The following is a 26,859-nucleotide window of genomic DNA, read 5'->3' on the forward strand; positions in this document are numbered from 1 at the left end:
CTAAGCCACAACAAGCCTACTCTCATCATCTCTAACACTAGCCTAGGGAGGTGGGGGCGCGCACGGCGCTCTGAAGGCATGTCAATGAGAGAGGACCGGACCGAGAAGAACAGGGAGCGGTAGTGGAACTGTGATGTTAAGCGGACACCAGGGGGGCTAAGTAGCTGGGGGATTTTTTTAATTACCACACAGCATGCAGTCCAAAAATTGAAAGCGCATGCTGTGTAGTGAATAGGATCATTTTTAAAATCCGATCTTCGATAATTAAAAAAAATCCCGATGACTTGCATTGGGATCGGAATTGGGATTGGGATCGGGTTCAAATGGAAAATGATCGGTAATCGGATTTTAAAAACGATCCTGAAATTTCAAGATTGGCTCAACCTTAATAACAGCTTTGTATCCCCAATGGTATGTTGGATATACCTGTAACATACAGAGTGGAAATAATGTAATTGAATGCAGAACATTAACAGCGATTGAATAGAGGAAAAGGTCCCTGACAGTAAAGAATATACAGTACTAGCAGACATCCAAACCAAACTGCATTTGCTTCAGTTTATTGTTCATACAAAATTGCTCACAGAAAAACAAGATACCAACAAAGTACCAGTTCTTGGAATCTAACAAAAGAGAAACTTCCGGTAGGTTATAATCTGTGAAATCTGTTGCCACAGTAACTAAAGCAATTTCTTTACAGCTATTACACCTTGTGCTTGGTTTGTTTGGAAAAATAGTAGACAGACAATAATAAAAAAGGTTTTATATATATTCAGTGACTAGCTTCTCCTATTGTACGTTACTGCACTTTTTTTCATTTAGAAAGGAAGGTTTTTCTTTTTTTTTTTTTTGATTCATGTTGCTTTACAAATTCAGAAAAGAACATATAGAAGATAAAGCTTTTATGGAATGTACATGCAAAAATGTCTCCTATAGACATGGTGGTATGATATTCCGATCAGTTCAGCTGTGTGGACAGGTATGTATTACATGCCATCAAAATGACTAACGGTCCCGCTTTTATGTTTCTCTAATAACACACAAGTATGTATCTTGCTACATTTGCAAATGGAAATGACAACAATTCGAAGCCAAAAAGGCAATTTTGGCACAATGGAAAACTACGGTTAAAGCCTTATTCACACAACTTTCTGGGGTATTTCATGCCATATATGGGCAGAACAATGTGCAAGCAGATTTTGCTGAAGATTGGCTATCCGAAAAAATTGACATTGCAGATTTAAATCCTCATAGCTGATCGATGGAAAATTTCGGAAGCATATACTACTAGCAGTACCCACAACTTTGTCCGCAGAATCATGACCCCCTGCGCAACGCACCTGCAGTGCGGCGCAGGCTTGTTCCTTTGCCTTGTGTCAGAATCGGGCCCTTCCTACACCTGGGGGCCCATGGACCCCCGGGCCCCACCCTACGGCCCGCTGGATCTCTTTTTCTCCTCTCCCTCCTGGCGCCCGCCACCCCCCTTTCTCCCTACCCGCTCACTCATATGCTCATTCCTTTCTCCTATCCTGTGCCCCTTTGCCCCCCAGGCATGTGCCCCCTCTCCCCCAACCCCATGCCCCCTTCCCCCGTCTTACCTACCCTGTGCCCCCTTCCCCCCCCAGTCCCTGCTGACCGTGTGGCCCCTTTCCCCCTACCAACCTGTGGCTCCGGCCTCACTACAATCCGGGCTTCCCGAGCACTGATGTTATAGGGGTGCCTATGCAAGCCATGTGGCCCCATACCATCTGTGGGGGCTGTGGCGGCCCTGTCCCCGTCCCCCTCCCAGGGGCCTCCGGGAGTACCTGCCCAGGTCCCCCTTTCCCACGTCCTCCACTAGACCGGCACCTCCTCACCCCAACACCCCATCCGTCTTCCTTCTCAAAGTCCCCCAACTCACCTGTCATCACAGGCCTTCTCCCGCGGGTGAATGAGAGGGTAGACTGGCCTGCCGACATCCCTGATTGACTTGTAGTGTCCCGAGAGACCGCAGCCTCTGCGGGACAGCTGGGCGAGCTGACGTTCCAGAGCGCGGCGCAGGCGACCGCCTGCCCGGCCACGGCAGAGCACTGCGGGCCCGTGCTGAGGCCACACAGGCGGGGCAGCGCATGCACTTGTCACTGCCCCAGAGTACGGGCGCTTGTTCAGGATGCTCCGGACCTCTGAGAGACGCCATGTTTTTGTGGACGGCAGGCGGCCATAGCTCTGCCCACATAGAGAAGCAGCACCCAACTAGGTGAGCTGCTAAATGGGCTGGGATGACGTCATCCCAGGTCCTACAGCGTCCCAGGTCCTGCAGCGAATTCAACAGTGAAAAGCACCGGTCACGGGAGTGAATTGCGGTGGTGTACGGGAATTCCATGTAGCCTATCCTTCAATCCGGGACCCAAGGTATGTATGTGCGCAATTTCAGACCAATCCGTTCGCCCGTGTAGGTGTGATTGAGGAACAAACATCCAAACATCCAAACACACAAACCCACAAACATCCAAACACACATACTTTATAATATTAGTAGGATATATGAGACTCAGTAAAATTTCCAGCATTGTATAAGCCTGCAGATTTTCCGACTAAATTAGTGTGTAAAATCTGCAGCTATGCCTGCATTTTCCTTTGAGGGGGTATGCTACGAAAATTATTATCCACACTCTTTCTCTGGCACTACAAATGAAGTGGAAGGAGCTGAGAGTAGCATACAGCACCTTCTCCCACTGTCCCCCTATGGGGTAAACTCCCCCTTCTTAGAATTGGTGGGTATGTCAAAGGTTGGACCACCAATTGTCAATAATTTTCACATTATAACACCTTTAAGAGAGTGCCCTATTTTTCAATAAAACTTGAAATATTTGCACGGTCTTGCTGGCCAGTCTGTTCTTTCGGTACTTAAACTTTCATACATGGTGACCTATCAGTTTATCTTCTGCCAATAGTCTGATTATGTTTTCAGCAAATTTTACATTTCTCACTAAAGCAGGGGGAATGTACAATGAGGATCATTCAGCCCCCTTCTATCCATTACTACTACTCATCTCTTTACATGTAAATCTGCCAGGAATAACTGTAAAATGGCCAACAAAAAGTTGAAAACCCTAAGTGAACATAATATAGGAGATCCAGGGACAGTGGACTTTAAAACCAGGTTATGATGTTGCTAAAATATCCCTGATATTTAAAAGAGAAATTTGAGCACAATAAGCAAAGCTGCAGATATGCAGAGGAGAACCAACCCCTCCTTCTTGATTCACTATGTTAAGAGATAACAGTCCCTTCTCTACTTACTCTGAACCCACCGTAATTTTGAAGGTAACTAAAGACAGAATTCCCTAGTTACAGGCAGTGAACAGCAAATTAGCTAAAAGGGGGGCACCTAGTGGTAGCAATTTCATACAGGTTTTTAGGCAGAAAACAGCAACATTTCTGAGAAAAGTGCATCATATCTTGATCCACAATGTTCTATTAAAGGAGGCTAAGCAATGTGTAAAGTTAGTGACCATTTAAGGTTATCAATTCAGTTAACCCATTTTTATATTCTCAATAAATATAGGGAAGCACTTGGTACAGGTCTCTTATCTATTAGCCATTACTCTTTACAAAGAGTATCTCGTCTGGATGTCCATATATGTGTAATGCTTGACCTCTCATATGGTGGAGCTGCAGGAGAAGTAAACACTTGATCGCAGATTATAATGGATTACTGGAGATCCCTGCTCAATAAAAGTGATTGACATACAGTATCTGATAACATTGTATAGTAAAGTATATATATAAAAATGTTAACACGAGTAAAACAGAATAATTCTATTCCATCAGTAATTGTCAACTATAACTGTAGTATACAGTAGTGACATACTTTGTGTGTATACAGTAAAAATATAATTCACAATATATATCTTATGCAAACCAATCTATGGTTCCTAAATGTCATCCCTAAACACCCATTTGACTGTTGGATCCTAAACTACAATACACTCCAAGCAGCACAATAGTAAAGCACTAATAGTTCGATCTTTATTACAAATGACAAATGTGAATGTGACTCTTTGTATGCATTTGAGTTATTTCCGATTCAAGGCGTCTACATAAAATGCATTATTCTAGTCCGTGCCGTGGCAGAAAAATTTAAATCATGCAAAGTCTTTCTGCAGTAACAGCAACATGAATTGTAATTTATTAAAGAGGATTAGTATGACCCCAAGGAACAATCTTCAGATACTGTTAAAAGGAAAATACGTGATGGGAGCATTTTGAATGTTAAATATGGGGAAGGCAGTGACAGCTGATCCATGAAATAGGAGTGGGCTCAGAGTGACAGTACTTCCAGATTTAGTCATCAACACAGTAACATACTGGCACATATATTCCCAGCATTAGCATGTATTGTGCTGAGTCTTCACATTTTACTGACTGACCTATTTTTCATCTGCTTTTGAGTTGGAGTAAGCCTCCGTGGGTTGCTTTATATCAGGAGATAAAAGACACTGACAGTTCTGCATGTCACACCTAGCTGATACATTGTAAATGTTCTGCAGTTCAGAATAATATTGGTTTAACATTTACAGGCTTCTCTCTTTTAAATATGTCATTTGTTCCAAGGGATTTTTCACAGTGAACACGGCCCATACGTACATTGTCTTTCTCACTCCTTTCTCCAGCAATATAAATGACAACAAATCTCACGCTACAAACTACAAAAACTGAACTTCTAGAAAGAAATAGCAGCAATAACAAGCTATCAATGGTTTCATGCACAGGTTGTACAGACCTGTAATATGTCACACAACAGAAGTCTATGGGTCCAAACTATATGCCAATTATTTTATATGGTAGCACACCAAGGTTTTTCTTCTTTCAGATCTAAATGGCATAACAGAGATAGATATATGACATGCTACATTGAAGACTGTGTTATGAAGGTATCCGTCCACAGATGCATTAAGGAGGCACCATACAGCGGCACATGGAGTGCCTATAGCTATGTAGTACAGAACTTTTGGGACTCCATCTGCCAGTTTACAGGCACCATGCACACAGTTCTGCTGTGCGCCTCAGGCCTTACTTGAGATAATTGAGCAGGATTTAACAGAAAGGAAACTTACAGTATGCAACATGTAGTATGCATAACTGCAAAACCTCTCCAGGCACAAGGAAGTGGATGATATTCAATAGAGAATAACACAGGGTTACCGGTCTATAATAAAGAGCAGCATGCAGTGCCAGCTTCTGGGGACTAGTTTGGACTTTCTTGAAACTTCATAATTGTATTTAATTTCTGTTAACTTTTGTAGATGTTTGAAAAATTGTTAACAATGAGAATAAAATAGAGTGGAATACAGAAAGAAGCAGCAGAGTGACAACGTAAGTGATCGTGGCAAATAAAGTATGGTGGAAGTGTTGCCAATGTGCAATGTGAGTATAGCAAACAGCACACAGATAGCTTTAACAGCATATTTCCCATGTGAACATAGGATATGGCATTAACATTCACCATATCCAATCCTTCTTTCCACTGACATCATCTATTGGTGTAGAGCCAGGATGTGAGTTTGGACAACTTTTCTCTTATGTGCATGGGGTCTTAAAGAGGCACTACCGTTTCAATAAACTTTGCATAAATGAATAGCACCAGTCATTATAACAAACTTTGTAACTAATCTTATCAGAGAGAAATTCTGTGCTTTGCTGCTACCCTTCCCACTGCCTGAAGATTGACTGCAGACCATAGGACTCATAAATGAGATCTATACAAGTCTATGGAGAGGGGAGGTGGAGAAGGAAATAATAGAAGAAATACAGGCTTAGGGTTGTTTAATATATGCTTTTGTATTCCGTCTGGGGAGAGTCTGCCTGGAGACCCCCCAAACGGAATACAAACGCAATTGCAAGCGCTGTGCTGTAAAAGCACATGGACCCCATAGACTATAATGGGGTCTGTGTGCTTACCGTGCACTGCCTGCATGAAACAATTTTTTTTTTTGGGGGGGGGCAATGGGAATACAATCATTTAATGATAGGTATCACCATAATTAATCCCTTCCCAATATCCGCTGTAATAGTACGGCAGATATTGAGTATTTAAATATGTATCTCGGCAGGGACCCAGCATTGAGGTATTAAGGCCCCCAGAACTTTGGTAAAGGCCAACCTAGGCCAAGTGAGATTCAGGCTTGGCATCCTGTTCTCATGACACCCGGGAGCCTATTGAAGGCTTCTAGGCTTGTCTGCCATTGATTGGTATGGCAGGCTGCTTTATATAGCCTGTCATACAAATACTGATATTTTACAATGCATTAGTGATCCGAGCTCCTGGAGTTCAAGATCTCTAGGGGTCTAATAATTGCAAGGAAAATAAATAAATAAACAGTAAAAAAAAACAACAAAAAAACTAAAAGTTTAAATCACTCCCCTTTCCCTACATATAAAACTTAAAAATTACTGTGAAACACACAGATCTCCCGGTGTCCAAATCCGCACAGTCTACAAACTCATACCTCCCAACCGTCCCGATTTCCGCGGGACAGTCACGATTTGGGTGACATGTCCCGCGGTCCCGGTTGGAGGGAGATATGTCCCGATTTCAACTCAGATCTGCGTCCAGAGGATGCAGATCTGAGTTGAACACATCTGCGGCTGAAGCAAGGAGCTGACACAGGTCAGCTCCTCGCTTCGCCGCTGCCCGCCTCTCTCCCTGACACACGCGGCTGAAGCGAGGAGCTGACCTGTGTCAGCTCCTCGCTTTGCGGCTGCCGCCAGCTCCTGGCTTGTAGACGCGATGTACAATCCAGGAGCCGGCGGCAGCAGCGAAGCGAGGAGCTGACACGGGTCAGCTCCTCGCTTCAGCCGCATGTGTCAGCGAGAGAGAGAGACGCAGCGGCGAAGCGAGCACGCGAGCAGCTTCAGCCGCGTGTGTCAGGGAGAGAGGCGGGCAGAGAGCGGCGAGGGAGCGGAGGAGAAGGTAAGTTTAATGTGGAGGTGGAACGTGAATCTGGGGGCAGATGAAGGAGAGGACGGCATGGCACTGGGGGCAGAGATGGAGAGGACATGAATCTGGGGGCAGAGATGGAGGGACAGGAATCTGGGGGCAGAGATGTGGGACATGAATCTGGGGCAGAGATGGGGGACATGAATCTGGGGGCAGAGATGGAGGGACAGGAATCTGGGGGCAGAGATGGGGGGACATGAATCTGGGGGCAGAGATGTGGGACATGAATCTGGGGGCAGAGATGGAGGGGACATGAATCTGGGGGCAGAGATGGAGGGACATGAATCTGTAGACAGAGATGGGGGGACATGAATCTGGGGGCAGAGATGGAGGGACATGAATCTGGGGGCAGAGATGGAGTGGACATGAAACTGGGGGCAGAGATGGGGGACATGAATCTGGGGGCAGAGATGGAGAGGACATGAATCTGAGGGCAGAGATGGGGACATGAATCTGGGGGCAGAGATGGGAGACATGAATCTGGGGGCAGAGATGGAGAGGACATGAATCTGGGGGCAGAGATGGGGGACATGAATCTGGGGGCAGAGATGTGGGACATGAATCTGGGGGCAGAGATGTGGGGACATGAATCTGGCGCAGAGATGGAGAGGACATGAATCTGGGGGCAGAGATGGAGAGGACATGAATCTGAGGGCAGAGATGGGGACATGAATCTGGGGGCAGAGATGGGAGACATGAATCTGGGGGCAGAGATGGAGAGGACATGAATCTGGGGGCAGAGATGTGGGACATGAATCTGGGGGCAGAGATGGAGAGGACATGAATCTGGGGGCAGAGATGGAGAGGACATGAATCTGGGGGCAGAGATGGAGAGGACATGAATCTGGGGCAGAGATGTGGGACATGAATCTGGGGGCAGAGATGTGGGGACATGAATCTGGGAGCAGAGATGGAGAGGACATGAATCTGGGGGCAGAGATGGAGAGGACATGAATCTGGGGGCAGAGATGTGGGGACATGAATCTGGGGGCAGAGATGGAGAGGACATGAATCTGGGGGCAGAGATGGAAGAGGGACATGAAACTGGGGGCAGATGAACGGTGTATATGAAACTGGGGGAGAGATAGAGGGGCGACATATAATTTACGGGTGACTGTAGGAGGATTATACTGTGTGCGGGCACATGAAAAATTAACGAGTGGGCGGGGTCAACACAAAAATGGGCGGGGCTAAATTTGCCGCGGCGCGCTATGCACGCCGCACATTTTGTCCCTCTTTCGGTTCTCCAAAAGTTGGGAGGTATGCAAACTTAAGAATATTTTTCCTGTATAGTGAATGCCAAAGTGGGGGGAAAAAATCAAATGTGTTCAAACACAGTTTTTCGCTGTTTCTCCTCTGATAAAGTAATAGATAATCCCCAAAATGATATAACTAAAAAGTAGACCGAGCCCTTCCAAAAAAGACACCCCGTACACAGAAATATACAAAGTTACAGGTGTTTGAATATAGCGGCTTTTAGAATAAAAATAATTTCCCAAAGTTTAAATAAAGTATAAATTTGGTATCTTCAGAATCATACCAAAACAAAGAATACAGGTGACATGTCATTTTGGCTGCAGAGTGAACACCATATAAATAAAGCCTGTAAGAAAGTCTCAAAGTGCACTTTTGCTCCAATTCCACCTCATTCTAAATTTTTTCAGCTTCCCACTACATAATACACAATAATAAATGGTACTATCATGAAGAACAGATAGTCCCATAAACATTATCCTCATCAATTGTTAGGGCCTGCTCACACGGGCACAGAGGGGGCAGATTATGGCGCATAATCCATGTCATAATCCGCCCCCTCACAATGGTGGTCTATGGAGACTGCCAGGCTTCTTTTTTCTGTGAGCGGCATGTTACCGCTCATGGAAAAAAGAAGCGAGCTGCCCTTTCTTCAGGCGGTTTTCAAACTAAAACTGGGCTATAAGACCAGGCACTGCCAATGGACAGTGGCAAATACTCACAGTCATATATTTGGTAATTTTATGGTTTGCAATATATAAAGATTTACAAAGGCTAGAGAATAGTGATAAATGTATAGATTGCTCTTTATCATTTCATTTGAAAGATCACCCCATAACCACCTTTGTTTCTGTAGAGATAATTTGTCACCAATTTCAAAAGAAAGATTTATCTCAGTAATGACATTGTATTTCCGTTCCCTGTGCTTGGTCCCATCAATAAAGACACTGACATGCCACATTATGAATGGCTGTCTCTTCCCAGCAGAAAATGAAATCCAGTGCATGAAATTGGCATATGACAATTTTAGCTGCAGTTTCTAGATTATATGTCCTAGATTTCTTCTACAGTTCTTACTTTTGTACCCATTTGCTATTAAAATAAAAATGAATTTTAATTACTCTGCTCAAATCTAATACTCATTAAGCTACAGCAGCAGTGAAAGGAAACATAGGGACCGTGCAGTAATATACACAGGAGGATAACAAGTCAAATAAACACTAAATAATTGAATCATGACTTTAACTTTGAGAAATGCGGGGCACAAGCACATAATGATCAAGGTTTCCAATGGTTCTGCACGTACAAATTAAAATTGGCTATGAACTAGTGAACTATAAAATTACACCAGAAGCGGGTCTGTTGTCGGTAACACAGATTATCAACTATCCACTGTACTTCTTGTGTAGGTTTCACTTAAGAAATTGAAAACTTCCTTCTTTCTGTTAAGGTGTATAATAATTCTAAATGCTCAATTGTTCTCTATAATGCAAAAATATATAAGCTTCCAGAGGTATTTCATGAGATATGAATTGTAATTTGTTCCACTATACTGGCATTTCCCGAGCACTGCGGATTATCTAAGCATCATGTATTTCTGTTTCCATTTACAAATACGAAGCTTTACAATTGCAGATAGCAGACCGCTGAAAAGCCAAGACTACACATTGTAGCAGACCTGCTATGTGGTCTAAAAAAGCTGAAACTGACTCTGATCACTATATTTGGACAACATATTTGGCTAATTGGTTTGCCAGTTATCTTTAGGTAAATTTATAAATATTCACCACTTTGTCTTAAACATATTGGGGGAGTTTTAAGAAGCCTAATCTTTTCAATGCTAGTCTTCATATTTCCTGGCCGTGAAAGGGGATGTGAAGATTGGCATTGAAAACGCCAATAGGGCACACAGTGTATTGGGCCATGTGCATGGAGTGAGCTCTACACCAGGTCATAAACAGTAGAGATGAGTGAGTAGTGAAATATTAGAAAATTCGATTCGAGTAGACTTAATATTCGACTATTTGTTCAAATATTGAATAACATTATAGTTTATGGGAAAACATGCTCGTTTCAGGGAAACCAAAATTTGACCAATTGGAGTCACCAAGTCCACTATGACACCACAGGAAATGATGCCAACACTTCTGGAATGCAACTGGGACAGCAGGGGAAGCATGTCTGGGGGCATCTAACATGCCCAAGTCACTATATTATTATTATTATTATTATTATTATTATTATTATTATTATTATTATTATTATTATTCCTGCTGCTACTGCTACTACTGATTTAGCCAGCCAATGACTGTATAAGTTTTTTCCAATGCCTACGTTGTCCTAATTCCTGTCCCACCTCCCCTGCATAGTTATTGGTGTAAAAAAAAGCACCAGGGAAGCCGGGAGGGCAATCGAATTTTTACTGCATTTACCGTGTGGTATTCGACCGAGTACGAGTATTTCGAATACCGTAGTGTTCGATCGAATACCTACTCGCTCATCTCTAATAAATAGTATAGATTTTTCCAACATCATTTATACCAGTTTTCTGATATAGATGATAATGGCACCCACACCCTATTTTTGGGAAAGCATGGGCCGGGGAAAAAATGGCATTTATGACAATATATGCCCCAACTGGCATTTAAAGAGGACCTTTCATCAGATTGGGCACAGGCAGTTCTATATACTGCTGGAAAGCTGACAGTGCGCTGAATTCAGTGCACTGTTGGCTTTCCCGATCTGTGCCCCGGGTAAAGCGCTATCGGTCCCGGTACCGTAGCACTTTACAGTCAGAAGGGCGTTTCTGACACTTAGCCAGGGACGCCCTTCTGCCCAGCAGCGCCTATCGCGCTGTGCTGTGGAGCGGGGAGGAACGCCCCCTCCCTCTGCTCACAGTGCTCATCCATAGACGAGTATTATCAGGAAGGGAGGGGGCGTTCCTCCCTGCTCCACAATACAGCACTATAGGCGCTGCTGGGCAGAAGGGCGTCCCTGGCTAAGTGTCAGAAACGCCCTTCTGACTGTAAAGTGCTACGGTACCGGGACCGATAACACTTTACCCGGGGCACAGATCGGGAAAGCCGACAGTGCGCTGAATTCAGCGCACTGTCAGCTTTCCAGCAGTATATAGAACTGCCTGTGTCCAATCTGATGAAAGGTCCTCTTTAAAAATTATGAAGATTATGGACACTTGGTCTCTTTAGTATACTAATCTATTGCATTGTAAAAGGAAGCAAGCTCTGTCTTTTCTCTTAGAAACAGTGTCGTTGTTGTTCAGGTACTATGTTACATTCATAAGGATGCTATATACATGGAATGTTTCTATAGAAATTTCTAACTCACATGCATAGGACAGCTTACAGTATGTATTCATGTCACACATTATATCAACTATGACTAGAATGTACAGATTTTCTTTACTATGAATTCATTGTACTTTACCAACAAGAACTCCGGTTGAAGAATACGAAAACATGTTTTACTGGATTAGAAGGCAGAGACTTTATTATTCCAGCTGCTGTGCCAAACAGAGGTGTAATAAAAAAGATGTCTTTATTATGTCTCCCTAAGTATAGTTCTATCTATTTTAATAAGTCTGCTTTATTACTATGTTTATACCATCTGATAATAGCAGAAAGTATTAAAAAGTATATTGATTGTCACTTAGAAGTCCCATCACTGCTCCTCTAACCTGTCTGTCATTGTCTGCCCATTATGACTTACAACATCTATACAATCTGTGTGTGGTCTGGGCAGAATGTCCAGTGTAAGTTGTGTTACACTGCGCTGTCACAAGCAGGAGACATAAGAGTGGTTGGATGTGTGACATATAGGAATATACTGAGGCTCTGCAGTGTAAGTTAGGGAGGAGATGTCACTGATCTATTACTTACTGTTCTTAGATAGAACACGGTACACTGTGATCATCCTCTGCTCCTCTGTCTCTTCAAAGCCACAGGAATTAAGGGGAATGTAAGGAACATTAGTGGAACCATATTAGAGGGGAGTAGGAATGAATGAACAGGTTTGGATCAAACCAGATTTTAACTGAACTTTTCAAAAGTTTTGGGCTCAAACCAAAATTAAAATTTTTGGGCTCCATCACTCATTAATTATTATTATACTCTGGATTCTCTTCAGACCCCAGAGTATAATAAGTGGAGCTCAAGGGAAGGCGCAGAAAGATAATCACCACTTACACCCACCGTCCCTTACTTCTCCTGGTTTTATTTGTATCATCTGGTTCTCCAGCTTGGTCCCCTTCGAGTCTGCTGACTGACATCATGAGCCCCACATGGGACACACATTAATGCAAAAATCATGACGTTGTGCTCCATATGACTACTGAGAGCCAATTACAGACCTCAGCAGTCCCCTGGAGTATGTGGCATCAGCCAGGAGGCTGGGAAAGGCAAACTACCAAGGGAGTTCCAGATGCTACAAGGGAATACAGAAAAGGGATCTAAAGAGAGAGGCAGATATGAAAACTACAACTTTATGAAAACTACTTCACACAGAAGTGAAAGAAGTACACATCATCTAACAGTGTTACAACGACCTTGACCCTAGTTATCCCAGTAGAAATGTGTAATGGTGTTGTAGGGGTAAGTTCACACAGAGTTTTTTGCAGGCAGATTTTCTGCAGAATCTGCCTCAAAAAAGCTTGTCAACTCTCCCACTCATTTCAATGGGAGTCAGGCAGAGTTTTTCCTTAGCTGATTTCTTCAGCTAGATGGAAAAAGTAGCTTTAGGGTCAGTGCATACTGAGTTTTTTGGTGCTGATTCTGATGCTGAATCCACTTCAAAATCAGCCTCCAAAAAAAGCCTCCCAAAAGATTCCATAGAAAGGCTTTTTTGAAGGATGATTGTGAGGCGGATTCAGAGTCAAAATCAGCGCCAAATAACTCTGAGTACTGACCCTCAGGATTTATCTTCAGGCAGATTCCGCCTTGAAAAACCTATTGAAATGAATAGGAGGCAGAAACACTAGCAGGTTTTTTTAAGCAGTTTTTGGAGTGCTTTTTGCAAAAAACACCTAAAAAAATGCTTCCAAAAACTGCTTCAAAAAAATGCTAGTGATTTTTTTCTGCCTCTCATTCATTTAACGGTTTTTTTCAAGACTCAATCTGCCTTAAGATATAGGTCATGACACTTCTATTTTCCTCTAGCAGAAAAATCAGCTAGAGGAAAAAAAATCTGCTCCTGGCTCCCATTGAAATGAATTGGAGAGCTGGGACATTTTTTTTGAGGCAGAGTATAAAAACCTGTTTATAAATATTCAGCAGATGTGAAAATTAGATGGAGTTATGTATTGTATTTCTGTCAACACCATTCTCATATGGTAGGTTGTGTATAAACGGTACATTACAGAGAAATATATGAAGTCTTTGCATCCTCAGGGAGTTTGTTGTTACATAATGCAGTGGCAAGTCACCTACAATAAATCCGCCATCGCCTATGATCAGGCTGGTGTTACATTCAGGTTAAATGTAACATTGTTTTTCTCAAATTAACTTCCATCCCAAACTAATGAGCTCCGAACAACATAAACCCTGGAATTCACCGGACAAGCTGCGTTTTGATCAGTATTGTAGCAATTGGGAAATGAAGGTCTGTAAAGTCATTTACTGTACTGATAAATGTTCATTGGAAAAATGACTCTGTAAATATACAGGTTATTATAACCTGCACAAAAACAAGCTCTTTTGATGAACAACAAATATTTGTTAGACTCATAAATAACTTGAAAACTAAATGATATGACCACGAAGGAATACAAACAAGGTAAGGTTATAGATTTTAACAAACTTACACCGTATTTTTAAAGATAATTTCCAAAACTATCAATAAATTACAATGGCCATATTTCAATTGCATCCTTTTTATTACATCTTACCTTGTATACATTGGGTTCTGCCAATCTAAAAACATTACCATTCCCCAGGTTGTGCTAAAGCAACACTTGGTCTGCCAACCTACCCTTGTTAGTAGGGTCCATTCACATGGAGGAAAATGGTGAGGAATTTGGTGTGGAATTTCGGCGCTGAAAAAAAAAACCTCCCATTGACTTCAATGGGTTCCTTCCACACCAAATTCCTCACCATATTCCTCCATGTGAATGAACCCTAAGGATCTTGTTTCAGGCTAGGCCCCCAAATAGCAAAGTTGAGAAAAAACACAGCTTTTTCCATTGAATTTTTGTTGTGTTTTTCTCTGCAGTTTTTCTTACTTTATTAAATCTATATGGAAAGTGCTTGCTAAAATTGACATGTGTTTTTTCAAAATCACGTGGGTTTTTAATAAACCCAGCTTTTCCACAGAGATTTTTACTGCAATGTATGGATGGGATTAGCCAGAATCCCATCCACTTTGCTGGTACTGTATAACACAGCGAGTTTTCTGCTACAATTTCCACAGCCATAAATGGTGCAATTCCACAACATAGGGCCTTTAGCCTTAGGCTAAAGCGCTACATGGCGAGCTGCAGCCAAAAAATTCTGCAGAAAAGACTGTGGCAGACAACGCATTTCTGTAGGTATATTTCACATGCTGCGATTTACAAAAAACACACATGATATTTTCTGCAATGTATGGGTGAGATTAGCCAGAATCCCATCCACTTTGCAGGTAATGTGAAATGCAACATTTTTTGCCGTGTCCAAAACATTGTGTTTCGCAACATAAGGCCCTGATTTTAAAGGAGCTGTCATATGAAGGCAATCCATGTCCATATTCATCAACCTTCTAACAAGCAGAGCCAATAAGTACTCATTCTGGTGAACCCAAGACATCTTTATTTTACAAGGACAGCTGTTCATCTCATAGACCACTATGTAACACTGCTATGTAACACTACATTTCATGACGGAATAGCTGCAGCTTCCCTTGATAAAATCAGTTGTTTTTGGTGGACGCATCTCTGAAGTGAGACCTGGGTTGATTTACTAATCAACCCCGACGTTTCATTTTGAAAGGGGTTGTCTCTGGTGAAGCAATCCTTTAAAAGAAGGATTCTTTAATGCATAAAATATAAAGAACACCAAATAGAGAATCCCTGTGTCATGTCGCAGCCATTCACAATCTATGCAGGCCACTTTACAGTATATTAGCACTATAAATTATTTTATTTAGTTGCAACAATTTAGACACATATGATAAAAAGATTTTTATGCATGACATAAAACCAATTTCTTACACACATTTCCTGCCATAGCAATCTGCAACTCATGTGTTGCTTTCATGGCCTTTAAGCATTACAAGTGCTTTCACTAAATCTCAATGATGAACCAGAAACTCTCTGGCATAGTTTAACACTTTCTCAAATTTCGACACACATGTATGTAGGAATTGGGTGTTTTTAGATATTGCACCCACTCGGAAGCAGAGCAGATGATTTAACACAGAAAAGACCTGACAACAGTGTCTATAATCAGAGACATTGCTTATCATGGGAATTTAACCCATCTAATGCTGTGATCAGTCCGGGGCACCAAAACAGTTCCAGCGCAGGGATATTGCTAGAGCCATTTGGTTGTTATGGCATCCAGGAGGAGACTCCCAGGCCTTTTTTGGTAATGCCACTATTGAGGCCTGTCTGTAGTAGTGACCAACTGACAGCAAGTTCAAGCCTCTTAGGAGCACTTTTAGAAAAGTGACATATAAAAAAGACAAAAATACCCATAACCACATTAGGGATCTATGCGCCACTAAATGCATGGACTACAAAAATACTGATCCACAGAATATAGGTAATATGTTATTTTTACTGCATGGTTAACATAATAAAAACAAACCTGTTAAGGTTAGGTTCACATCTGTTTCGGAGTCTCTGTAAGAGACTACATTGTAGCAACCGCCGAAAATTGATTTGTTTTCTCTGCCGCTTTCAGTTATGTGAACAAATCTGTGGACAACTGGTGGACTTATTATAGTCAATTGGGTTTGCCGGTGTTCATGTGTAACCACTGCTGTAGTGGTCCAGGCTCAATGTTTGAAATTTCCCCACTGTGGGACTATTAAAGGATTATCTTATCTTATCTTATTAGGGTCCCCCAATGGAGAGCCTGGCACTGGTGTGAACCTAGCTTAAGAAAACAGTGCAATTGTATCCTTTCCAATTCTACCCCATTCAGAATTTTTTTTCCCAGTTCCTCAATGTATTGAATAGAGTATTAAATCGAGACATTATGAAGTAAAGTTGGTCCTCCAAAATATAAGCCCTCATATGCCTCTGTGAGTGAAAAAGTGAAAAGTTACAGCTTTTTGGAGGGCGGAAGTAAAAAACCAAGATGCAAAAATGAGAAAAAAATGCTAAGTCCTTAAGGGGTTAACTTGCTGCACACAAATAAAAGGTAACTGGTAGTGTCTTCACACAAAAAAACAGGAATAATAATGCGCTGCTGAAAGCTTATAATCCTTTATTGGTAAATGGCAACGTGTTTCAACACCCAACCTGGTGTCTTCATCAGGCCAACCTGGTGGTGTAGTGGATAATAAACGAGTCAGGAATGTCTTGTAACTTTGAGATCTACTTAATGGCTAAGGCACAACATTGCGGAAAAGCTGCTTTTTTGGTTGATTTTTTAGGGCCCCTTCACACGGAGTATACGCTGGCTGATTCTGACCGTGTAAACGTTCCAAATCAGCGGCGTTTAAAACAGATCCCATTGCTTTCTATGGGAGCCGGCATATGTGCACTCCCCATAGAAATGAATGGAAAAAAGCAGCCCATTCATTTCTATGGGGAACGCACGTATGCCGGCTCCCATAGAAAGCAATGGGATCTGTTTTAAACGCCGCTGATTCGGAACGTTTACACGTTCAGAATCAGCCAGCGTATACTCCATGTGAAGGGGCCCTTACTGCGTTTTTTTCTTTTAGCCAAAGCCAGGACTGAATTGAACAGATGGGAGAGGTATGAGCTCTCCATTTAGATCTCCCATTCCTTTATTTGGCTCAAAAAAACTGCAACAAAAAAGCAGCTTTTCCTGCAATGTGGGGCTTTAGCCTAAAGGTAGCTTCACTGTAAAGTATACCTGACAATTTAGAAATATTATGTTGGTGAATGATATTAGAAACATGTCATACTTTATTTTGCTTTAAGTACAAATACACACTATATGTTCCCCTTCTTATTACAACTGTAAATGGAGAGTTACTGTATGTGTTCAGAATGTCCTAAAACACTACAAGCCAAGCAACAGTGCCACCAGTCAGAAATAACAAAGTACTGCAGGTCATCAAAAATTGCACATAGATATATCTAATGTTTTTGTACACAGTATAACTCACCAAAATGAGAGCAAGGTGTACAATTCAAAAGAAATGTTTTTAAGGTATTTTTCCTATAAATATATATTTTTTAATTTATCCCAATCTCTTCTGGAGCTCCTGCTACTGAAATGGGGGGGGGGGTTTAAAACCAATTTTGATGCTTTTAGGTAGTGCAGAAAGGTGGGTGGCAAACGCAGAAATAGATGCCAAGAACAGAACCTTCTAGAAGTCTCACAATACTGTATTTTCATCTCATTCATGGTGTACTACAGTGAGCTACTGTATATGGCCATAAGTCCAAGTAAGTTTTCCTCCATGTACAAGGGCAACACTACAAAAAGTTTATATTCTCATTATCATTTTCTATAGTAAAACTACCATAACTCATTTGTGGTAATTATATATATATATATATATATATATATATATATATATATATATATATATTCCTACACATAAATGATGCCATCTGAACAGCAATAGCTGACTACACCATTCCCAATCATTTGAAAACTAATTCCAATGCAAAGGTTATAGTATAAATTAATATCGATGTCAACATCTGTATGATCCATTTAGATTTTTTTCATTGTATAAACCAATACTCTGAGGATATATTGTATTCTTTCCGACAATGGCAATAATGACCGGACAAGGGGTATCCTGACCCAGTGCCCTCTATTTCACATACATACTTTGAGTTAACAATAATGTACAAACTGCACCCCTATTTCTAAAATCCATTTTGTGAAGTACTATTGAAAGATCATGAAGCTGTGACAAGGTGTATTAGAATGCCGAGCTCTGAATAGCAGGAAATATCCCACTGAATGCATGCTAAAGGGCTATTCCCCACAGCACCAATGCCATTATTGATTATTAATGGCCTTTCAGTTCAATGGCTGTTAACAATTGATAATCTGTATTACAGTGCTCTTAAATAAGCACATTGTTGTGCAATGCTCACTAGATTCTGGAGATAGTGACACATTGCATTCCAGTAGATTAATATCGTACACAGCTACCGAGAAAACCAATATGTGGAGAGAGATAAGTGCACTGGCTCTTACAATATACAACTAACCAGACTGACTGGTGGTGCTAGTATTATGAGGTGCACATAAGCTGTATGTAGAGTTAAATAGTTTCTACTGGATATACAGTATTTTTTCAGGATTTCTGTGAATGCTGATCCAGCAGAGCTCTATTCATATTGTGTATGCCAAACATGAATATTTACAGAGCGCTGTCAAATGAACCTGGAGTCAATAAAGACCCTGATGCTTTGTTTACGCATATTAGCCGGAGAGAATCTTAAAAGTAAACAGGACAAGGAGCTGCATTCAGATTCACTGGCTCGCCTGCTCATGGTAATGCAGATATAGATGGCTCATTTTCATTTATGCAAACACTTTGCTGAGCTGCTTGTGTGCTGCTTTGTGGAAAAGAGTGATAAGATTCAAGCATCACCTTGAGATGTGCCGTGTGTAGCCAGATTTCTCTGCCTCTAAACTCTAGATAGCATACATGAGTAGACTCAGTCCAACCTGCTCTATCTTCACTCCATCAATTCTCACACTTTGTTCTGTTGTCATCCCAGTCAATAAAGGAGCTAAAAAAGACATATTTACCGTGGAAACATTATATTAACTATCAAAACTAAAATAATTTAATTTACACTTTATTTATTTTTTTAAAAAGAATAGATAACAAAAATGTTCAGTGTCTGAATGCGGAAATATCTGAAATAAAATATAGCACCACGTACATAATACAGTATATGATGTAAAGTACCATATGGCATCTGAAAACTACTACCTGCTGTACTCCCAGGACCAACCCTGCAACAGTTGATGATCTAAACCTTTTCTATACAGAAATATGGTAGGCAGCTAAGTAAAAAAGAAAACTGAGAAGATTTTCATGGCAAGTTTTATTCTTGAGGACCTTGAATGGTTTCATGTAATAAGTGGTAAAGTATAAGCATGCTGAACTACTAAGCATCATTGTACTATCGTGTGAATGTAAATCTTATGTGAAGTTTTTAATAACATGAGAAGTCTGTTGTGTGCGAGGAAGGCATCACCTTAATGCCATGCATACTGTATATAGTCAATGCCTATACATCAGGAGTATATTGGTCCTTAGATAAAACATCAATTCACCGCCTTGTGCTTTGTCATGCCATTAGTATGTGTGCCTCATATGGATGTGCTGCTTACTTACAAGCTGTGTGTTAATATTGGAATACAATATGCTAAGAAATTACAGGGTTTACAGTTCTTAGCATGGAATGGTAATAGCTTATATTCAATGGTGCTTTTGTGCATTGTATCCCACAGTTTAGAATACGGAATGAATACACAATTTGGAGCATTAATGAGGGTGAAGTAATTATTTAACTAATATCTTGCCTAGTGCTATGCTTGGCTGTATCTCAGATATATGTACACCTGAAAACCCCATTGGGAATAGTCTTTGCTGGTCATGAATGTGAGACATAGGGATAAACCTGGTCTGCAGCTTCTAGGTGTGTATAGTGAATGAAATTTCAAGGAGTGTGTTAGTATAGCAGAATAATGTTCATTTCCTTTTTTATATACAAAAGTGTGCACATATTGAACCCCCCCCCTGTGTGTATATATATATATATATATATATATATATATATGTGTGTGTGTGTGTGTGTGTGTCTGTGTGTATAAGTGCCTCGATTCTGCCATACAATGTTGATACTGAAGCCCTGTCTTCTATAGAATTGTACAGTTTCAGCACTACTATGTTGTAGAGTCTATGTATAGTAAGTAGCATTTCACCACCTACATTTTCAACTAAAAGAAAAACCTAGTTCATAAAAACTGATATGAAATGACATTCCATATTTTCTCTTTTACATTTGCTGTGCTAAAAATGCTAATATCTGTTTCCTGGAGGAGTTACTGAACCATTGAAGTATTTTTCCTTTGAGCCTATGTCATTTATGGAACTTTACTTTCACGGCATGGTACATTAATAGCATTGGCATTAACCCTGTTGCTAGAGGGCCCTGAAACACAGTGAAGCCATTCCACTGAAGAGCAGAGGGATGTTGTGTATTATACATAAAACACGACACTTTCCACAGATCGACTAACAATGATTATATGCAACTTTGTTCAAAAGAAAAAGGTAGAACAAAAACTAGACATAAAATAGAGAGATGCTAAGGATCAAAAAGAAGGAACAATGCACACATACTGCCATTGGGCACAGAGACACAAGGAGGGGGACGAAGAGATAATCATAAATACAGCTCACAGACACAGACCAACCGACCTTGCCGTCTGAGCCTTCGTTTCCTGAGGCCAAAGATTCGCACTTTGGAGAAGATATCCACCAGGTTGCCATTACATAGGCCACGGTTTTTGCTTGGGCTACTGCGCCTCTTGCTGGCCGAAGGACGGTCCAAATGCTGCTCCCTTGCCTGACGTTTTTGACGGATCAGTCCACTTGCAATAGCTGCTGCCATGCCACCTCCCGAGTACCCTTACCGGGCTAGGAACCTCAGAGAGGGAGGGGCTAGCAGGAAGTTGTGGTGGGATACCCCACCAGGCTTGATAGAGAGCCCAGAAAAAAAAACAGTCTGTGGAAAACACAGAGAAACAAACGAAAGGGGCTCAGCCCCTCAGGAGAATGTGAAGCATCCTCCTTTTCTCTGTGCCGGAACACTTTAGAGAACCAGAGGCGAAGTGGAAGAGAAGAAAATGGAGTATGATAACCTACAGATGTCTCCTTTAACCAGAGCAGTATACATAGAAAGTAGACAGACAGTATATGTAAGTATATATATAATTATACATACATATAGGTAAAAGAAAGATACAAAGCTAAAGTGTTGGTATGTTTCAGAAGGAACTTCTTTAGCAGCTTTCTCTCACCTCTTGCAGTGAAGAAACTGGCATCTATGCTTGGTGGCAGGGCAAAGCTCAGTGAGGGGGGCTAAGCTTGGCTCCTCGGTGCCACCCACACACCAGACAATGCCTGCTTCTCTTTAGCAAGTGAGCTGAAAAATCTGGATGAAGAAGATGGTTAAAGAGAGGAGGAAGGAGTAGGAGGAGGGATGGAATGGGGAGGCTGGCTTTTCTCTTGCATTCGCATGGTCACAGGCATCAGGTAAACAAAAGCTAAAGCATCCAGTTCAGTAGCCTCGATGCTCTTGTGCATCTCCGAAAGTCCATGCCTCTTGATCCTCTACGATTTCAGGCACCAAAGAGCACTGCATGTGAAACAGCATCAGGAGGCAATCTTCTTTCCTGCACGTTCTCTAATCAAATCACCCCCTCCTCTTCTCTCCACCCCTTTCCTCAAAAAAAAAAAAAAAAAAAAAAAAAAGGCACAGCTTTGTGCAATTTTCTTGAGAAATTGCTAGTTTATAAGAGATCCAAGCTTCTAGCTCAGTTGGTGTTCTTGATTGTAATGCCTTTCTCACCAGAAATTAAGCATGCTTAACAGCAATCTTCTGGCTGGATTGCTTTTACTGCTTGCAGAGAAGACTAGAGATAATTCCACCAGAAGCCAAACTGCCTCCTCTCTTCCTGCTACCCTTTCATTTCACAAACAAGTGTCCGGAATAGTAAAATCCCTGTACCACACCACTGTAAAGTTGCACAAACCTCCCTCCTGGTGCATTGAAATATACTGACTGTCTACGGTGACAGTGAGAATAGATAGGAAATATATGCAAAAGAAAGCACCAGGAAATAAGCAGGGAGGCAGCAGTGGCACAGCATTAGGAATTCACAGTGCGACGATCCCACAAGCAATAAACTAATATATAATAAGAGACAAGAGATAGCCGGCGTGAATGGTGGATGACAAGATGTGAAGCATCTGACAGCAGCAGCAGGAGCAAAAGCAGCAAGTTTAGCAGATCAAATCCACAGGAGTGTCATTCCCAGACACCTTTGTCTTACACAGTCACACACAGGAGGAGAGAGGGGTTTTCATGCTATGCCATAAATGTGAAAAATTACCCACAGCAATAGTTTCAGCCTAAGAGCTTGTCATCAATCTGTGTGCAATTTCAGTTGCTTGACTTCCCTCCCTACCTTGCCCTATTTGCATGTTCCACCGTGATAAATGTGTGAATAACGCAGAGCGGCTGCAGAAAAGAAGTGGAGATGGCTAGAGATGAAAAGCTTTCTACTTAGATGAATACAAATTATAAACAACAGTGTGATAAAGACTTGAAGATGAAGAGAGTAGAGGTAGTGCTGCGAAGGGAAAAAACATCTACAGCGTGAATGTCTTGTGGCCTCGGATCTCTCCCACGCAGCACTGAGTCCTCCGAATCCAAGACAACTACAACTCCAGAGACAAACACAAACTTTTAGCTTTCATTTAATCAAAATTCATTGTCTCCATTCAATACTCATTAACGCACATGAGGGTGTTGTGGGGGTCTTCTGGATATATCTAATATATTGCCTTTGCAAACAAACTTGTAACCCTTTACATTATCATATCTGTATGAGACACTTGCTCCCCATTCACAACCTTATATAACAATATGGCCATACAAAAGTCCGCTGACGTAAATAGGAACACACAATAGCTATGAGCAGAGAGCCGCAGGTTACACGTTAAGTATCAGTCTGTCAAAAAACCTTATTGAATATGTTATAACATTCATTCTTATCTTAATACCAAGAAATTGTCTAAAAAGATACTAAATAGCAAGTCCTTGTACAGATAGATATTGAATATAGCCAAGGTTTTGTTAGGCTGAATGAATACAACATACATATCCACAACACTAGTTTACTTGTTGGTATTCCCATATTAATATATATTCCCAGTAAGATCCAGAAACCATGTTGCTAGCTAGGCCATAGTTAGCAGCAATACATAGCTAGTAACATAAGATGATGAAGTGTTAGTAATAACAGATGTACATAATGTGAGTGTCAAACAATTGACTTTCTTTACAATATAAAAGAGAGCACAGGCTAACAGGACTGTCAGCACAGGTCTACAAGTACCCTAAAATATATAGTAGCCGGTATATCTCCACATGACAAGACAAACATCACCAAACAAATATGGTAAATGTGTATAAGACAATTTATTTCATCTCCATCAATAGTCCACTGGGTTTGACTATTGGAGCTGAATGTCTTTCAGCACCAGGGACAGCTCCTCTATAAGTGGATACAGCATGTAAATACATCTGACATACATATATTATAGTTTGGAACCACTACACTATACACTATTACAATAAATGTGGGCTACACTATGTGATATTCTGTTTATAAAAATATTCTGATGTGAAAGCAGGTTACTAAATTCTGAATTGAACATAAAATACTATAAAGCTGTAAAATCCTCAATTTTTGATTCATTTAAAATATATATATTTTTTTTCATTTAATAGAAGAAACAGGGACATTTGTACATGTGTAATAAAAATGTTTACAGTTCTAGAAAAGCCTGTTATATTTCAAAGAAAACTCAAGAGAGCCATCTGCTGTCTTAATATATAATAACAAAACATAAAGGCCACATGGCAGATTTCCTTAGACAGGCTGATTCTATAGTGATGGCCTCCTTCTTACTCTCCATCTTTTGAAAAACGACAACTCTTAGCTTGCTGGTACTTGTGGTTTTGTAAAAGCTAAGGACCCACAGGTTGGAGATTTGTACATCAGGTAAATATACTATTGAGAATATTAGTTTCCGTATGAAATGTATTTGTACAGTACAGCCTGTGTCATGCAATGTAATAGCATCATTTCTAATAAGTTATTAATATTGCAATATTTTATTAGAAAATATCAATAATTTTTAAAGAGTAAATATATTAATATAATGAAGATTACCCATTGTAAACAACATAGAAATCAGGGTGCAATTTCTACTTATTGGTTTTGTTTGTATATATGAATTGATGAGATGAACCTTTGAACAATGAGGTTACATTTTATCTGATTAACCCTTTAACTGTAAGTGATTCTAGTTATCATAAGGGATTATTTAATTATTTGTACTCTATTTAGTCAACTTATGATATATCTACATGTATACTATATGTAGATATGGTTCTTCCTGCATAGAAGAATACGATGAATGCTGAATTGTTTCAGTTCTACATTATGAACCCAGCACAGATAAATTTATACAGGACATCACTCCATCATTTATATCAGACGTTTGGAAGATGGCGAACAGTTTCACAAATTTTAGAGTTAAAGTATCTTTAGCTATCTGAGTAAACTTATGGAGTAAAAAAAATAGAAATAAAAACAGTTCTGTCTTTACATTCTTTATAATTCAGCGTTTCTTGTGACAGTAAATCAGACAACTGACACGCTGGACTTCAGCGACTAGGATAATAGTACTTTTTCGAAACCAACAACAGAGTACAGAGTATTGCCCCCTACTATACATCCTTGCCAGGGCCCAGAGTTTGTTTTTGCTTTTTTTTTTTTATTCCAAACCGAATATCACATTAAAATAAGCTCTACAGAAGTCAGCGATGCCGCCAATTCTCAGACTGCGGCAACAAGTGAGGAGTGATCTTCATAAGAACAGTGCTGTCAAAACTGCCTCCTCAGCATGCCTTCCCAACAGCTGGGGGCGCTTCACAGTTTTAGAAACAGTGATGTACACATTAAGTGTCTCTGGAGAAGAATAATGTAAACATATGTCTCACTATACACTTACAATTATGTAGTCCTGTGAACCTACTTTGTAATAAAACACAGCGGTATTACTATGCAATAGTAAAATAGTAGAGTTATCCTAGAAATACTGAAGATTGATGGCAGCAAAAGACCACATGGCCCATCTAGTCTGCCCTTATATTTACATTTTACTCATCTTCATACCAGGCATGCTTAAATCCACTTGGTGTATAATTCCCAACCACGTCTGCTGGAAGTTTGCTCCAAGCCTGAACTACTCTTTCAGTGAAGTAATATTTTCTGGCATTGCTCCTGTCTTCCCCAGCTAAATCCAGATTGTGCCCCTTTGTTCTTGTGTTTAGTTCTTATTAAAATCGCTTCCCTCCCAGGGCAACACGGTGGCTCAGTGGTTCAGTCAATCGATGAGAGTATTTCTGCATTTGGGTGCCAATAACTTTCTCTACATGCAACGTCCATAGAAAAGTCTTGGACAAGGGGCAACATGGTGGCTCAGTGGTTAGCACTGCAGCCTTGCAGCACTGGAGTCCTGGGTTCGAATCCCACCAGGAACAACATCTGCAAGAAGTTTGTATGTTTTCCCTGTGTTTCAATGGATTTCCTCCCATTTTACAAAAACATACTGATATGAGAAAAAAAATGTACATTGTGATGTACACAATCTACATAAATTAAAAAAAAAAATGCTTCCCTCCTCAACTTTATTTATACCTAAACATATTTAGAGGTTTTAGTCACCCCTCTTTCCCTTTGTTCCGCAAGGCCATACAGATTAAGTTGTTTAAGGCTCCTCCTATGTTTTATGCTCCAGACCCTCTGCCATTTTTGTATCCCACCTTTGTTTCCATTCAGATGATTTTATTTGTAACTTGATATTGAATTATGACACTAAGGCTGCATTCACACATCCCTGTCACTGCCCTGTTTCGCAGCTAGACTGCCATATGGATAAACCAAACTCACAATGTTATGGATCTTTTGTAATTATTCAATATAGAAATAGTCCAGCTCAACCACTTGTCAATCTGAAAACATTTTCTTACTTCCGGAATGCACGGACGCCGATGGACTCAACTCGGTCAATTGAAACTAGATATACGTGAATAGATCCAGCACTCTCCGGACAAAAAGTAGCTTAAAAATTCCATACTTTATTTCTTCATGCAATAAAATGACAGTCCATGTTCATGAAGGTACTGCATCGGCAGACAAAGCGTATCACTGGTGGATTCTGCTACGCGTTTTGGAACATAGTTTCTTCCTCATGGCATCATGGAATTGTGGTTGTGACACAGATTGTGTTTCCTGGCCCCAACTGGGACATGTGAATTTGGCCAAATACTGTACTGTATGTATAGTCACATCCCCAAAAGAGTTTTACAGAGCAGGCATTATGTATACATTGCAGTTACTGCAGACCACATTAAGAAAGCAGTGAATAAAATAATATATACAAGATATAGTACTGAATTGTAAAGAGAGATGAGAAACATTTCACTTCAGTTAAAGTGACATATAATTGAGGGCAAATCCCTCAAACCTGCGGCTTGGCAGCTGTAGCGGTACTACACCTCCTATCATGCTGGTAGTTTTATTCTGCAACATTTGGAAAGGTTGGAGCTCCCTGATCTAGGACTAAAGTGGCAACATTACCAAATATCTACT

General features: G+C 40.8%; 1 protein-coding gene across 2 annotated transcripts in view; it reads right to left on the minus strand.

Moving 5' to 3' along the window:
• The window catches only part of FGF14 (fibroblast growth factor 14), a 452,344-nt gene that overhangs the window by 157,140 nt on the left and 268,345 nt on the right, over positions 1–26,859 (minus strand). The window contains exon 1 of one of the 2 annotated variants that reach the window (XM_075265374.1): positions 20,828–21,816. The exons of the other annotated variant lie outside the window; for it this stretch is intronic. Coding sequence (XP_075121475.1) covers positions 20,828–21,020 — 193 coding nt within the window. The 5' untranslated portion in view covers positions 21,021–21,816. Of the gene's footprint in view, positions 1–20,827; positions 21,817–26,859 lie in introns of those variants that run through there. 2 annotated transcript variants of the gene reach the window in all.

The sequence above is a fragment of the Leptodactylus fuscus genome, chromosome 2 (assembly GCF_031893055.1).
Source record: "Leptodactylus fuscus isolate aLepFus1 chromosome 2, aLepFus1.hap2, whole genome shotgun sequence".
NCBI classification, from domain to species: Eukaryota; Metazoa; Chordata; class Amphibia; order Anura; family Leptodactylidae; genus Leptodactylus; species Leptodactylus fuscus.